At 53.9% G+C, this 15,921-nt stretch overlaps 1 protein-coding gene across 1 annotated transcript in view; it reads right to left on the reverse strand.

Moving 5' to 3' along the window:
• The window catches only part of lmbrd1 (LMBR1 domain containing 1), a 71,132-nt gene that overhangs the window by 41,793 nt on the left and 13,418 nt on the right, over positions 1-15,921 (reverse strand). Inside the window, 6 exon segments of the mRNA XM_067236473.1 lie at positions 634-639; positions 641-690; positions 693-707; positions 7,172-7,260; positions 10,268-10,335; positions 11,200-11,297. Coding sequence (XP_067092574.1) covers positions 634-639; positions 641-690; positions 693-707; positions 7,172-7,260; positions 10,268-10,335; positions 11,200-11,297 — 326 coding nt within the window.

A 15,921-nucleotide genomic window follows, 5' to 3' on the forward strand; every position in this document is an offset into this window, starting at 1 on the left:
GGATAGAGAGAGATAGGAGAGAGAGAGAGAAAAAAGAGAGAGGGGATAGAGAGAGATAGAAGGGGAGATAAGAAGGGGAGAGAGAGAGAGAGAGAGAGAGAGAGAGAGAGATAGGGGGATAGAGAGAGAGGGAAAGACAGAAGAGTATAACACAGCCCGTTCCAAGGCAGAACACTGCTTCTTCAACCGGTTCTGTCGAAAAGGTGTGAACATGGAATGGGGGGGGGTGTCACGGTTGTAGCGGCATTAAACAGAACTCCGCTGACGTTGCGATGGCGTCCATGAGGTTGACCGGAAAATAACGTGGGCGGTCTGACCTTTTGACCCCGAGAGAACACAGCGGTTCCTCGCCCCCATACCCCCCGCCCCCATCCCCCCGACCCACCCCCACAACAGACGGCAGATTCAAGCTGAGCCTCGCTCGCTCAGCACAGACCAGGCCGTTACACCTCCGTAACCACAACAGGGTCCTACCAGCTGGCCGCGCCCCGGGGGGGGGGGGGGGGGGGGGGGGGGGGGGGGGGTTGAAAGGCGTCCCTATCAACCAATGACCCGTCAGCATACGGCATCCCTGGGGGCGGAGTCTGAGCAGGAGGAAGCGGCGACAGGAGAGGGTCGTGTCACATGACTTACCGTGTAGGGTGATGACAGCCAGCATGCCAATCAAGGTCAGACAGCTGATGGAGAAGACAGAGCGGGCAGGCCATCTGGAGAGAGAGGGAGAGAGAGAGAGAGAGAGAGAGACAGGAACAGAGACAGAGAGATAGAGACAGAGAGACAAAGAGACGGAGAGAGAGAGAGACGGAGAGAGAGACAGAAACAGAGACAGAGAGAGAGAGAGAGAGAGAGAGAGAGGGGGGGGGAGAAAGAGAGGGGGAGAGAGAAGAGAGGGGGGAGAGAGAGACAGAGAGAGAGGGGGGGAGAGAGACGGAGAGAGAGAGAGAGACAGAAACAGAGACAGAGAGAGAAGGAGAGAGAGAGAGAGGGGGAGAGAGACAGAGAGACAGAGAGAGAGGGGGGGGGAGAGAAGGATGGAGACAGATGGAGAGAGGGAGAAGAACAACCATTAGGAGCGTGTAGTTGACACGGGAAGTTGGCGTAGCTTGTGGAATGTCTGCTTCTGCACGGTGTCTGGGTGACGCCCGCCCCCCCCAGGGGGCGCTGCCGAGAGCTAGTCCTTCACGTGACTCCCACCTGTCGCCAGCGCTCACACACGGCTCAAACCCACTCTCACCTTCCAAACGCAGCCCTGTTCCCAGCTCACGGGATCGCCCACAGAACAGCAACCAACTCCGGTTTAGACGGCGGAGAGAAGAGCTAAGTGAGAGAGCTGTATATAAATCAGGTCAGCACCAGCCCTCCCAGAAGAGATTAGGGGTGTCTTGATGCGTGTCACCTCTGATTGAAGGAGATGGGGGGGGGGGCGCCCAACAGGGGAGGAGACAGTGGGTGTCAGGCCAGCTGTCAGACAGGCAGCCAGAAGACAGGGATTGATGGAGAGACAGATGGGCTCTCTCTGCTGTGGGGACACACCTGTCACTGGGAGCAGGGAGCACCCCTCCCCCCGAGCACCCTCCCCAACCCCCCCCCCCCCCCCCCCCCCCCCCACTAGCAGAAGGGCTTTAATTATATTTTTTTCCTTTGACGCTGTGTTCCCCGCTTTCAGAACCTCTCCCGTTTCGTGAACAGGGTCGCGCAAACGAGCGCCCCCTGTGACTGACGACACGGAGACGAGCAGGCGCCGGCACCGTCAGTAGAACTCTCCCCGGAGACGAGGAGCAGAAACCATACACCTGCTCGCAGGGTCGGACCGGCCGTCGGGAGAGTCGGGAGATTTCCCGAACGGCCGGTCAAACTTGCCATGGGGATTATTTTCTTCTGTCTTCTCTCTCTCTCTCTCTCTCGCTCTAAATCTTGATTTGGGGACAATGACATGGCTCGATAGCTGGCTAGTTTTGTGTTAAACATACTGTCAAATTATAATTACTGTTTGTAGAATATGTCAACTTTGATGCGGTCATCTCACATCCATTTGCTATTCAACTCGCTCCACATGCTGCGGCCCGTACTGTAGCCTAAAACTAGTATATACTCAATACTTTGTTCGTGAAAATCTTGATATTGATTTTGGACAGTGACATGCTGGTTAGCTAGCAAATCTTCTTGTAAAAAATACAGTGAAATTATATTTACTGTTTGTCAACCGTACACAATGTTATTGCCTTTGAATCTTGCTAGCGTAACGTTAGCTTTCGGGCTAATAGCTCAGCCAAAGGATAGCCGGTGTTGGTTCTATGAGCTGAGCGGACTATAAAATATCAGTTGGCAGAGTTGGCTAACGTCCAAAAACTTGAGATATTTTTGCAAAACGCATGAAAACATAAATTAATGTTTGTAAAAAAAAAATTTGGGCAAGTGACCATGGTATAGGCGGGATAATGCCCTTCGAGGTGCGCGTCGGACGGTTCACGCCTCCGCATCGTCCATTATCAGGTGATATTGGACACCTCGTCGGGCATTATCCCTTACATAATACATGGCCCGGGGGCCGGTCTGCGTTTCAAAAGTCCCAGGCCGTTTTTTCAGTCCAGTGCAGACCTGCCTGCTTGGCTGATCTGCCCTTGTTCACACACCAGCACACACAGCACACACACACACGCACAAGCTCTGAGGAAGCAGCATTGCATGTGAATGGGACTCACCCCATTGTGAGGCGTGCGGCTTTGTGGTGTGGCTGTGTGTGGGAGAGGAAACAACACCTGAGAGACGCTGTGTTCAGGGAACGCCTGACAGAGACCAGCGTGCTGTGCCTGAGAGGCGCTGTGTTCAGGAACCTCCTGACAGAGACCAGCGTGCTGTGCCTGAGAGGCGCTGTGTTCAGGAACTCCTGACAGAGACCAGCGTGCTGTGCCTGAAAGGCGCTGTGTTCAGGAACTCCTGACAGAGACCAGCGTGCTGTGCCTGAGAGGCGCTGTGTCAGGAACGCCTGACAGAGACCAGCGTGCTGTGCCTGAAAGGCGCTGTGTTCAGGAACGCCTGACAGAGACCAGCGTGCTGTGCCTGAAAGGCGCTGTGTTCAGGAACTCCTGACAGAGGACCAGCTTGCTGTGCCTGAGAGGCGCTGTGTTCAGGAACTCCTGACAGAGACCAGCTTGCTGTGCCTGAGAGGCGCTGTGTCAGGAACTCCTGACAGAGACCAGCTTGCTGTGCCTGAGAGGCGCTGTGTTCAGGAAACTCCTGACCGAGACCCAGCTTGCTGTGCCTGAGAGGCGCTGTGTTCAGGAACTCCTGACAGAGACCAGCGTGCTGTGTTCAGGAACGCCTGACAGAGACCAGCGTGCTGTGCCTGAGAGGCGCCTGTGTTCAGGAACTCCTGACCAGAGACCAGCTTGCTGTGCCTGAGAGGCGCTGTGTTCAGGAACTCCTGACAGAGACCAGCGTGCTGTGTTCAGGAACGCCTGACAGAGACCAGCGTGCTGTGCCTGAGAGGCGCTGTGTTCAGGGAACTCCTGACAGAGACCAGCTTGCTGTGCCTGAGAGGCGCTGTGTTCAGGAACTCCTGACAGAGACCAGCGTGCTGTGCTGGAGAGGCGCTGTGTTCAGGAACTCCTGACAGAGACAGCGTGCTGTGCCTGAGAGGCGCTGTGTTCAGGGAACTCCTGACAGAGACCAGCGTGCTGTGCCTGAGAGGCGCTGTGTTCAGGAACTCCCTGACAGGAGACCAGCGTGCTGTGCCTGAGAGGTGCTGTTGGGGGGTTCAGGAACTCCTGACAGAGACGGACGGGTGTATGGAACCGCTCTGCTGGGGCTCTTGAGGACATTTTCTGGGGATTAGGCAGGAGGAAGATGACTTGCTATCTGCTGGGGAGGAGGGGGGAGGCTGAGAAGTCCCTTATCTCCCCCAGCATAGGGACCCTCAGGCAGGTGGACCGGCAGGTACACAACACACTCGTTCCCACTGTCACTCACACACACTCTGATGACCATGTCTCTCTCTCGTGTCTGTGTCTCTATGTCTCTCTCTCGTGTCTGTGTCTCTATGTCTCTCTCTCTCGTGTCTGTGTCTCTCTGTGTCTCTCTCTCTCGTGTCTGTGTCTCTCTGTGTCTCTCTCTCTCGTGTCTGTGTCTCTCTGTGTCTCTCTCTCTCGTGTCTGTGTCTCTCTGTGTCTCTCTCTCTCGTGTCTGTGTCTCTCTGTGTCTCTCTCTCTCGTGTCTGTGTCTCTCTGTGTCTCTCTCTCTCGTGTCTGTGTCTCTCTGTGTCTCTCTCTCTCGTGTCTGTGTCTCTCTGTGTCTCTCTCTCTCGTGTCTGTGTCTCTCTGTGTCTCTCTCTCTCGTGTCTGTGTCTCTCTCTTCTCGGTGTCTCTCTCTCTCTCTCTCTCTCTCTCTCTCTCTCACACACTCACACACTCACACACTCACACACTCACACACTCACACACTCACACACACACACACACACACACACACACACACACACACACCACACACTTTCTGTCACTAGACCCTTTAACCCAGGCAGGACGTGGCTCCTTTGTGCTGCCACACAGTTCTGTATAAAAGGTATGAACATGGGATGGGGGGTCGTTGTCGTGGCATTAAGCCAGCAGCAGGTAGTCACAGAGCTGAATCAACACTCTGGACGCTGATGTCAGGCCTCTGGTTCCAGGACGCCACCATGCTCTCTAACATCCCACACAGGGAGGCATCATGCCGGCTTTGTTGGTCCGGTGGAAACAAGCAAAGCCACTGTAAAGAGGGGTCTTTCTCTCACACACACAGCCTCCCTCTATCCCTCCCTCTCCCAGTCCTCCCCTCTGTCTCTCCCTCTAGTTCTGGATCTTTACCATTCAGTGAGCACAGAGGCCTCAAGCTGACTGCCTCCGCCCTGCAGAGAGGAGGGGAGGAGGAGGAGGAGGAGGAGGAAGGGGGAGTGGAGGAGATGAATGCATGGATGAGTGGGTGGAAGAGGAGATGAAGGGGTGGATGAGGAGGTGAGGGGGTGGATGAGGAGATGAGGGGGTGGATGAGGAGATGAGGGGGTGGATGAGGAGATGAGGGGGTGGATGAGGAGATGAAGGGGTGGATGAGGAGATGAGGGGGTGGATGAGGAGATGAGGGGATGGATGAGGAGATGAAGGGTGGATGAGGAGATGAGGGGTGGATGAGGAGATGAGGGGGTGGATGAGGAGATGAGGGGGTGGATAAGTGCAGACCCAGGTCTGTTGATGTGTCTCTGCTCACAGAGGTATCCACGGCAACAGAAATGTGTTGCCATGTACCTGACACCAAAGCCCAATTATCCAATCACAGGTGAGTTCATCCTGACATGAAATGGCATATCAAAGAGGATTCATGCAATCTCTCCTCCCTGTCCCTTTCCCCCTCTGTCCCCCCCTCTATCTCTCTCTCCCTCCCCCCGTCTCTCTCTCTCTCTCTCTCATCCTCTCTCTCTCTCTCTCTCTCTCTCTCTCTCTATCTCTCTCTCTCTCTCTCTCTCTCTCTCTCTCTCTATCCCTCCCTGCTCAAGCCTCTACTCCCCCTCTTTCCTCTCTCTCCATCCTGTGTCCAAGTGAATTCCCCGCCAGGCCTCCCCCCTCAGCCCCCACTCTGTAATTAATTCAAGACGTTCTTCCTCTTTGCTGCCGTCTCCGTAGCTGCCAGTCAGCCCCCCCCCCCCCCCCCCCCCCTCCCCCCTCCAGATCAGGAGGAGAGCTTTGGGCTTGATGCCTCTCAAACAGGCCTCTGACGCCATGACAGGGCTCAGTGGATGTGACTCCCCAGTTACTTTCGCTGGGGGGGGGAGAACATTTATCATTTCAGAGAGCATCAGCCAGTCTCTCCCCTAAGCTTTGTGTGTATGTGTGTGTGTGTCTGCTCTAAGGCTTGGTGTGTGTGATATGTCTGTGTGTGTGGGCATATGTCATCTAAGTCTTAGATTCTAGACTTGGATGTTTGAGTGTGTTTGTGTGCGTGTGTTTGTGTATGTGCGTGTATGCATGTGCATGTGTGTGTTTGAGTGTGTTAGTGTGTGTTTGTGTGTGCGTGTGTGTGTATGTGTGTGTTTGCGTGTGTGTGTGTGGTGTATGTGTGTGTGCGGGGACTTGGAGGTGCATGAAGGACAAGAGTGTCAGTTGCCACAACCTCAGAAGTCTCCCCGGCCTCTTTGACCTGATTAGTTGATCTGGGTAGTCTGGGTGAGCGTGTGTGACTGTGTGTCTATGTGTGTATGTGTAGGTATGTGTGTGTGTGTCTACCCCTTATGGGGTGTGTGGATATGGTCTGTGTTCCTGGACCAGATGAGCTGCTGCCAGCCAAGTGCTCTCTAACTGCCATGGTCACTCCTGCAAAACTGTGGAGAGCTTGTCTTTAATTCAAATGGCTGCTGTACAGTAGCCTGCAAGCCCCCACGCGCACACATACACACACACACATACATACACACACGCACACTCGCACACACGCTAAGACCCCTCCTAGGACATTGGCTCTGTCACACACAGTCACAAAGTTACTCAAGGCTATCATTGGATTACAGTGGATTTGGGGGTCGTTCTGTCTTCCAGGCTGAGCGGTTTGGAGAGTGTGTGTGTGTGTGTGTGTGTTGGAGAGAGTGTCAGAAGGTGTACAGTGAGGAACATAAGCAGCACTGCAGAGGGTGTAATCGAAGAGAGACAGAGGGGAGAGACAGGGAAAGGAGGGAGGGACATGGACAGAGAAGGGAAGGGGAGATGGAAGAGAGCCCAGAGAGAGACAGGACAGAGAGACAGGACAGAGAGAGACAGGACAGAGAGAGACAGGAGAGAGAGAGACAGGACAGAGAGAGACAGGAGAGACAGGCAGAATAGACAGACAGGAGAGAGACAGGAGAGAGGCGGGAGAGATAGACAGGAGGAGAGAGACAGGAGTGACAAGAGAGAGGCAGGAGAGAGATAGGGAGAGAGGCAGGAGAGAGACAGGAGAGAGGCATGTGAGAGACAGGAGAGAGGCAGCAGAGAGACAGGAGAGAAGCAGCTCTCTCTCTCTGTGTGTGTGTGTGTGTGTGTGTGTGTGTGTGTGTGTGTGTGTGTGTGTGTGTGTGTGTGTGTGTGAGAGCGCGTGTGCGTGTGAGAGCGTGTGTGTGTGTGTGTGTGTGTGTGTGTGTGTGTGTGTGTGTGTGTGTGAGAGTACGTACGGCTGCTCCCCAGTTCTTCAAACAGGTACTGGACCTTCTCCCACTGGGTGGAGTTCTGGCTGGTGGGAGCCTCCAGTGGAACAAACGCCCTACAGGACGAGAGACAGGAAATCAACCAGTGAACTTACAAGTTTGAATGAAAGAATGAAGGAAGGCAGGAAGACAGGAAGGAAGGCAGGAAGACAGGAAGGAAGGCACGAAGACAGGAAGGAGCATCCTTTAGTGTAAGGATGTGTGTTGAGCCTGGAGTATGAGTGCTGTGATAATGTAGAACCCATGTTACCATACTATATACCACATGGTGTATATAGTAGAGTATATACCAGGCATGAAAACAGGTCAGGGGTCAAAAAGGTGAGAAGGATACGGCGAACCCCCGACCCTCTAGGGGGTCCGGGGGCATGCTGCGCTGGAAGGACATGTATTAAATGTTAAAGTTAAACGCATAGATCTGGTGCACTTTGAGAGAAAACCTTAAGCTTGCTTTCCGACGGGCATTTCGTTCTGAAGTTCGGCAGTGTTCAACTCAGTTCAGTTCAGTTGGTCGACAGACTGCTCAGTGTTGAAGAGTTTGAAAAAACCTCTCCCCACTCTGCCTCTGATTGGCTGTGAGGTTTAGACATTAGGAGTGACGACTGGTTCCGGGAGTCAGTTGTAAAGTTGCGAAGCAACAGGTAAAATGATGTGTTGGCCACGGCCACGACACCCCACGGCCACGACACCCCACGGCCACGACACCCCACCCCACGGCCATGACACCCCACGGCCACGACACACACCCCCCCCCAATGTTTGTTTTTTTTTCTCATCGGATCTGCACGAATCACGTAGGTTACCCATTTGGTTTCACCTAAAGGTGAGGAGTTTGCATGCCTGATATACAAGACAGGAGGTAACAGGGGCGGAGCTAGACTCTCAGTACAGTGGAGGTGGAGCTAGACTCTCAGTACAGTGGAGGTGGAGCTAGACTCTCAGTACAGTGGGGGTGGAGCTAGACTCTCAGTACAGTGGAGGTGGAGCTAGACTCTCAGTACTGTGGAGGTGGAGCTAGACTCTCTGTACAGTGGAGGTGGAGCTAGACTCTCAGTACAGTGGAGGTGGAGCTAGACTCTCTGTACAGTGGAGGTGGAGCTAGACTCTCAGTACAGTGGAGGTGGAGCTAGACTCTCAGTACTGTGGAGGTGGAGCTAGACTCTCAGTACAGTGGGGGTGGAGCTAGACTCTCAGTACAGTGGGGGCGTAGCTTCATCACAGGGCCCTCTGTTACCAAGTCATTTTAAAATTAAAACATTTAAAAAAATGCAAAAATATCTGATGAATGCATATGTTATGTGTCACTTGTTGAGCCAAGTAAGCCTATATGTCAAATAAAACACAAAGAAAAGCGACCAAACTTTTGCCAAGTTTGTATTGACGAACAAAGAAAACAGTTTGCCTGTCAAGTAGGCAAAGAATGTTACAACACCACAGACAGCGACAGCTGATGGACAGCGATGGTGCTGAACAGGCCAAGTGCGCTCAATCAGATGATGAGAAGTACGATGTGAACACACGATTTACCATTGTAACCATGAGTCAAATGACTTATGTTTGATAAGAAGAGATGGATTTTTACCAAATTAGTTCATGCAGGAATTAGCTTCTTTCAGCTACTAATCTGCAATGTCACTTGGCGAGGGCCCCTGTTCTTGACAAGTGACACACGATCGCCGCAATGAGGGGCCCCTAATTGACACGGGGCCCGAGGGCACCCGCACCCATGCTATCTCCGCTACTGGCAGGTAACCAAGGACCAGAAGAGAACAGTGTTAAAGCCCAAGAATGCTCTGTATGTACCAGACGCAGTGCAACAATGTCATCATCTAAACTAAAATATAGCATCATTATGACGATAGGACAGAGCAACAAAAAAATGTTTCCATCCGCCTGCAAACCCTCTCTACCTGGGAGGTTCCTGTCGCTAGTTTGACCTTCTCCGACTCTCCCTCCTGGCCTCGTTAGTGGTCAACAAACCCCGGACCGCAACACTGCTCCACTGCATTCAAATTCATCCTGATGAATTCATGAAGCTAAGCCAAGACCCTGTCCACCTACAGCCCTGTCCACCTACAGCCCTGTCCACCTACAGCCCTGTCCACCTACAGCCCTGTCCATCTACAGCCCTGTCCATCTACAGCCCTGTCCACCTACAGCCCTGTCCACCTACAGCCCTGTCGACCTATAGCCCTGTCCACCTACAGCCCTGTCCACCTACAGCCCTGTCCACCTACAGCCCTGTCCACCTACAGCCCTGTCCACCTACAGCCCTGTCCATCTACAGCCCTGTCCACCTACAGCCCTGTCCACCTACAGCCCTGTCCACCTACAGCCCTGTCGACAAGAGGGGAGGGTTAGGGGGAAGTCATCATGTTGCAGAATGTATCTCTTCTCCCCCTCCCCCTCCCCCCCACACACACACACACACAGTGTGTTCTAAAGGTAAAACGACCAAATTGCTTCTGTCTACACAAAGTGCTCTAACTTCTCAACATCTACAAAGTCTTCCGTTGTAACCCCCCCCCCCCCTTCCCCCTCCCCACCCAGGTATTTTCTCCGTGCGACATTTAATGGTTGAAAGCACCTTAAATGATGTGACCTGAGCGCGAATGTGCGAGCTGGGGAGACAGCCATTGTGTTGCTGCTGGGCTGATGCTGTTGTGGCTGTGCAGAGTGACCCGCAGGTTAAATGGGACAAGCGAGGAGGGAAGGAGAGCGACAGCTCTGGACCTTCACAGGGGGCTTCTCAGGATGGCTTCATCTGGGAGAGGCTGAGGAGGGCTGGTGCTGGGGGCTGGGCTCTTACGGGTCAACAAAATATGCTGTACATCCACATCCTCACACAACCAATCAGGAGCTGTCCTATCCAGGAACACATATGTATATATCTCTATATTACTCAGACTCACAGACCAATCAATAAGAAGCAGAGAGGAGCTGCCTCAGAAGTTGCCGGGCAGAGATGACGTCTGTGAGAAACCGTCTCCCGTCTCTCATTAGAACGAAGACGGATGACTTCCCCCTCCTCCCCACCCATCACAGTACCCCTCTCCGACTCACCCAATCAGCAGCAGCGCCACACACACGATGACGAAGCCCACGGTGTACTTCAGAGCATTCTTCACTTGCTGGGGAGAGGAGGAAAAGGAGATTAACACGTAAATCATGACCCTCGAGGAATCTTTCTTTCTTTTTTTGAGGGAGGGAGGAATGGAGGGAGGGATGGAAGGATGAGGGATGGAGGGAGGGATGGATGGATGAGGGATGGAGGGAGGGATGGATGGAGGAAGAGAGGGATGGAAGGATGGGGGTGAGTGGGAGGGGAGTGAGTCCGAGTTAGGCTTCTGTGAAGGTGTGTGTGTGTGTGTGTCTGTCGTGTGCACTTGCTAGTCCCACATTCCATTAAGTGAGGAACAAAACAGAGTGAGAAAAAGAGACGGCAGTCTTTGAGCGTCCAGATCTACTCCTCCATCTGCCAGTCCTCCCCCTCCTCCCCATCTTCCTCCTCCTCCTCCCCTTCTTCCTCCTCCCCCTTTTCCAGGACAGCTTTAGAAGCAGTTAAGAGAGCGTCGGAGTGAAAGTGCTTCTGTCAGCTCTGAGCCAACACAGCGAAGAAGAGCTACTCCGTGGTGTGTAACCTCTACATCACTCCCTGCTTCACAGGAGAGAGATTGAGGACTTCAGCAGTTGCCCACAAAGCTTTCTGCTGTCAACTGAGCAAGATCTGACTTCCTGGAGCGGGCCGCATCACTTCCTGTCTGTGTGTGGGGTTTGGGGACCTGCTGTTGGACGGGTCCAAAAGGCCCTGTGCTTCACGTCTCCTCTGCGCAGACCTCCGAGGACCAAGAGCGCGAGGCTAACTGCTAACACCGGAAGAGCTTGTGTTGCTACTGCATACCATACAGACCAGGGCTGAAGCCTCACTACAGGATGAGAAGGTCCTCTAGATAAGGTCAGGAGTGTGTGTGTGTGAGAGCGTGTGTGCGTCTTACCGAGCACGTGTTGACGTTGTTGTCCTCCTTCTCCTCGTAGTAGAAGTACACAAAGGGGATCCACAGGAAGACGCAGAGCAGGATGATGGAGTAGAGAGCTGGAGAGAGAGGGGGGGGAGAGGGAGGGAGGGAGGAGAGAGAGAGAAGGGGGAGGAGAGAGAGGGAGGGGGGAGAGAGAGAGAGAGAAGGGGGAGGAGAGAGAAGGGGGAGGAGAGAGAGGGAGGGGGGAGAGAGAGAGAAGGGGGAGGAGGGGGGGAGAGGGGGAGGGGGGGAGAGAGAGAGAAGGGGGAGGAGAGAGAGGGAGGGGGGAGAGAGAGAGAAGGGGGAGGAGGGGGGAGAGGGGGAGGGGGAGAGAGAGAGAAAGGGGAGGAGGGGGGAGAGAGAGGGAGGGGGGGAGAGAGAGAGAAGGGGGAGGAGAGACAGTGTGAGGGAGTGAGGGAAGGAGGAGGAGAGACAGTGTGAGGGAGTGAGGGAAGGAGGGAGAGAGACAACAGAGAAAAAGTCAGATTATAAATGAGAATTTCCGAATAAACGAACGCAACTAGCTGGCACTAGTCCACATGAATACCTGCTCCACTTTGCTTAGTGTGAGACAGGTCATATCAGATACACACAACGACACACAGTGTCAGATGTGAAGAAGCAATGGGTTTACTGCAATATTAACATGAGGGGCTGGTCAGGGGCCCTTAGATTGCACGGTACATGCTCGGTCCACAGAAAATGTGGGGAAATCACAGAACACCAACACCATGTGTACAGGAGGACAGGAGAGGAAAGAAGAGGAGAGGAGCGGAGAACAGAGGGAAGCAGAAGAGAAGGAAGGAGAGGACAGCAGAGAGGAGAGGACAGGAGGAGAGGAGAGGAGCGTGGAGGAGAGAAACTGAAGCAGGCAAACACCAGCTGAGCATGTAGAAAGCTCTTGAGATGCGGCCCTCAGCTAGCCCTCAAGGCCTCAGCACTACCTGCACTTAGCTCCCCTACCTCTGCATCCCTGAAGCACCACAGCTGCTCACTCCCCCCCCCCCCCCCTCCCCCTCCCCTCCCCTCCCCTCTCCCCTCATACAGTTATAAAGTGAAATTAATGCAAACTGCATGTACTCCTGTTTTCCATATCCTCCCCTCTCCTCTCCTCTCTCCTCCTCCCATCTCCCATACTCTGTCCCGCTCCTCCCCCCCTCCCCCACCCATGAGGCCAGCACTCTGCCTGGTCAAATCACCCCATTAGAGGCAGAGGTTAATCTGGCAGGAGGGGTAAATACAGGCTCCATCTCTGTGCAGTATCGCTCTCTCCCTCTGGGCCTCTAAACCACATCAGATACACAGAGCTGCCTCTCATAGCCCTCTACACAGGCCCTCCTCCCCTCCTCTCCCATCTCCCCTCCCCAGCTCTGGTTAGGCCTCGTGGAGGAAGCAGAGTAACTTAGCCGACCTGAAAGGGCCGTTACAATCCCCTTCTATTGAGGCTTCTCTGCAGAAGGAATCAGACAAGTAGGAATGCAGATTCCTCAGACACCGATTCACCCTGCAAATCAGGACTCAGTGAACTGAACAATTGATTCAATTAAGACTGCATTTACGTTGCGGCAAGTTATCTGCCAGCAGCTCCCTCCCTTTGCTCCCATCCTCAATACCACGGTCTCCGGGCAAAACTGATGAAGCAGAAGGAGTTAGCCAATTTCACTTCCGACAGAAGCAGAGCAAGGAGGCGGAGGAGAGGGGGCTCTTCATCCACCTCCTGTTCTTCCTCCCCCTCTCCCTCCTCCCCCTCTCCCTCCCCCTCCCCCTCATCTTCCTCCTCCCCCTCTCCCTCCTCCCCCTCTTCCTCCTCCACCTCTTCCTCCTCCACCTCTTCCTCCTCATCTTCCTCCCCCTCCTCTTCCTCCTCACCTTCCACCCACTCCTCCTCATCTTCCTCCTCTCCCTCTTCCTCCCCCTCTCCCTCTCCCTCTCCCCCCTCTTCCTCCTGCCCCTCTTCCTCCTCCTCCTCCTGTCTTCCTGATGTAAATATTGCCCTAGAAAAAGCTTTTATTCCGCCGGAGCGGAGAGCATTGTATCAGCGCGGTGAGAAGAGCAGTCAATCCAGCAGGGTCCCAAGGGGGCCCCGGAACATGCTGGAATATTCCGGGTTCTATTTGTTAGGTTGTTCCGTGAGCGTACAGGCTTATTTTAGGGCCTGAGACACTCACACTTGGTCACATTACCATCCAGGAGAGAGTGAGAGCCGGGGGGGAGGGGGGTTGGGGAGGGAGGGGGGGCTGGGGGAGGGAGGGGGGGCTGGGGTCTATCTGCAGGTCTAATGGATATACAATGTGAAGTCTGAGGTAAACCAGCGTCCACAGACCCAGGCTTCGTTTCCTCTCAAGCGGTTCCAGAACGCCCACCAGTCTAAGCAGGGACTAGGTGGTCATCTAAGCATCTGGTCACAGGGATATTGACTGCATTTTGCGACCCAACAATGTTTTTCATGTAAAAAAAATACAAATAGGGAGCGAGTCTGCCAGAGTTGTCTAACGTGTGTGGAGGGGGGAGGGTCCGGGAGTGATGACTCACCTGTGTGTGTCACGTCATCTACACTCGTGTGTCACGCAAAGGGAGTGATTGACGGCTAATATTAACCAATCTAAAATCTGCATTCAAGTTAAGAATCTGAAGAAGAAGTTTAATTGGTTGTGTAACGTTGGATAGAACGGTGGACCGGTCACTGGATCAGCTCACAGCAGGCACACACTACTGTGCAATTAGCAAGCATTTTGTACAGAAATGAAAACATGGAAAACTAAAATGGCCGCAATTTTGAGCCTTAAAAATGAGATATGATTAAGTACTTTTTAACTGTCGAGTATGTAATAATATTGATGAGAAAATGGCCTCTCCATATGGTCATTTTATGTAAACTATGTATTCATTGAATTTAAAGAAAATGTGCCGTATTATGATATGCATCGTTATCGGAATATGAAAGGATCTATATCACGATAGGGGATTTGGGTCATATCGCACAGCCCAACTGCAAACTAAAATAAAACAGCACATTGTCAGTAATATATTTAAAATGGGGATCATGTGAACAATTGTGTTGCAGGTGAATTTAAGGTATGTAGCCCAACATGTTCTGCCTCTGCCCCCAACATGTTCAGTTAGAGGCTACAGTGCTCCTGGTAAAAACAGTGAGTCTGGAGCCCCGGGTCAGGTCATCTAAACACCTGTCTGGCCGTGACAAACTGCTCGGTGTAGCGTAGTGATAACACACCGAGCCCAAGGCTGAAGCAAACCCTCGGCCCATCTTATCAACTCCCCTTGAACCAGTTGAATAACCGAATGCCCAAGACAGCTCGTAGAATCTCCAGCTGCAGCTTGAAACTCCATCTGTCAGAGTGTGAGTAATGCGCCCAGAGAGACGGTGTTCCCCCAGCTGACCACGCAGCCCACAGGCCGTAACCACGTAAACACACCCCAGGTAGCGACCGGTGCGCTGGCACCTTCAGCCACGGGGGAAACGGATGATCATCAGCGCTCCGGAATTTCCGGAGGATTCTGCCAAGTCCGCTAGCGGTGATTGAGACAGGGACATTTGTTTCAATAAAGCGACGCTTATTGCTCGGCTACGGTGTTCGTTTACGGACGTTTACAGTGGCTGGCTGGGTCCTGCGGGGGGCCGGGGGGTACAGGAGTAATGGCAGAGGAGCTGGAACGCTAGCCTCACCTGGTGCTGCTAGGATGATATTAATCACCACAGCATGGAGATGACAATGGGGCAAGAGATGATTGGGTAGGGTAGGGGGGGATGGAGGGGGGGTGGGGGAGGGAAGAGATGCTGGGGGGGAGGCTGGGGGGGGGGTGTTGGAGATGGCAGGGAGATGATGGGGGGTGGGGTAGAACAGATGCCGGTGGGGGGGATGGATAATGGGAAGAGATACGGGGGGAGGGGGAGGATGGGGGGGGGGAGATGCTGGAGGGGGGGGGGGGGCGTGGTGGATCATCCATCAGGCTCAGAGGAGAACCTGGACTGAGGGAACACCTGAACAGAGATCAGAGGGAGGTGTGTGTGGGGGGGGGGGAGCTAGGGGGGAGCTAAGGGGGAAGTAGGGGGGGGGGGGGGGTAGGGGGTAGTATATTAATCCCCAGACAGACAGACAGACAGACAGACAGAGAGAGGGGAGCTAAATAATTGAATGACCAACCACCAACCCTCTCTACTCTCTTTTTATATCTCTCAAATGCTTCACTCAGTAGGAGGTTTCGAAGGATTTCTTTTTTGAAAGTGTGTTCCAGCGAACTCCGTCTTTGATGGGTTCTGGGTGGAGGACGAGCGAGGAGGCTGTGATGTGGGCTGGAGAAGCTCAGATGGGGGGAGGCAGGTCTCCAACACAGGGCAGGCTGAGAGGCAGGCTGAGAGGCAGGCTGAGAGGCAGGCTGAGAGGCAGGCTGAGAGGCAGGCGGAGAGGCAGGCGGAGAGGCAGGCTGAGAGGCAGGCTGAGAGGCAGGCTGAGGGGCAGACTGAGGGGCAGACTGAGGCAGGCAGAGAGGCAGGCTAAGAGGCAGGCTGAGAGGCAGGCTGAGAGGCAGGCGGAGAGGCAGGCTGAGAGGCAGGCTGAGAGGCAGGCGGAGAGGCAGACTGAGAGGCAGGCTGAGAGGCAGGCTGAGAGGCAGTCTGAGAGGCAGGTGGAGAGTCAGGCTGAGAGGCAGGCTGAGAGGCAGGCTGAGGAAGGCGGAGAGGCA

This window comes from Osmerus mordax, chromosome 5 (assembly GCF_038355195.1).
Source record: "Osmerus mordax isolate fOsmMor3 chromosome 5, fOsmMor3.pri, whole genome shotgun sequence".
NCBI classification, from domain to species: domain Eukaryota; kingdom Metazoa; phylum Chordata; class Actinopteri; order Osmeriformes; family Osmeridae; genus Osmerus; species Osmerus mordax.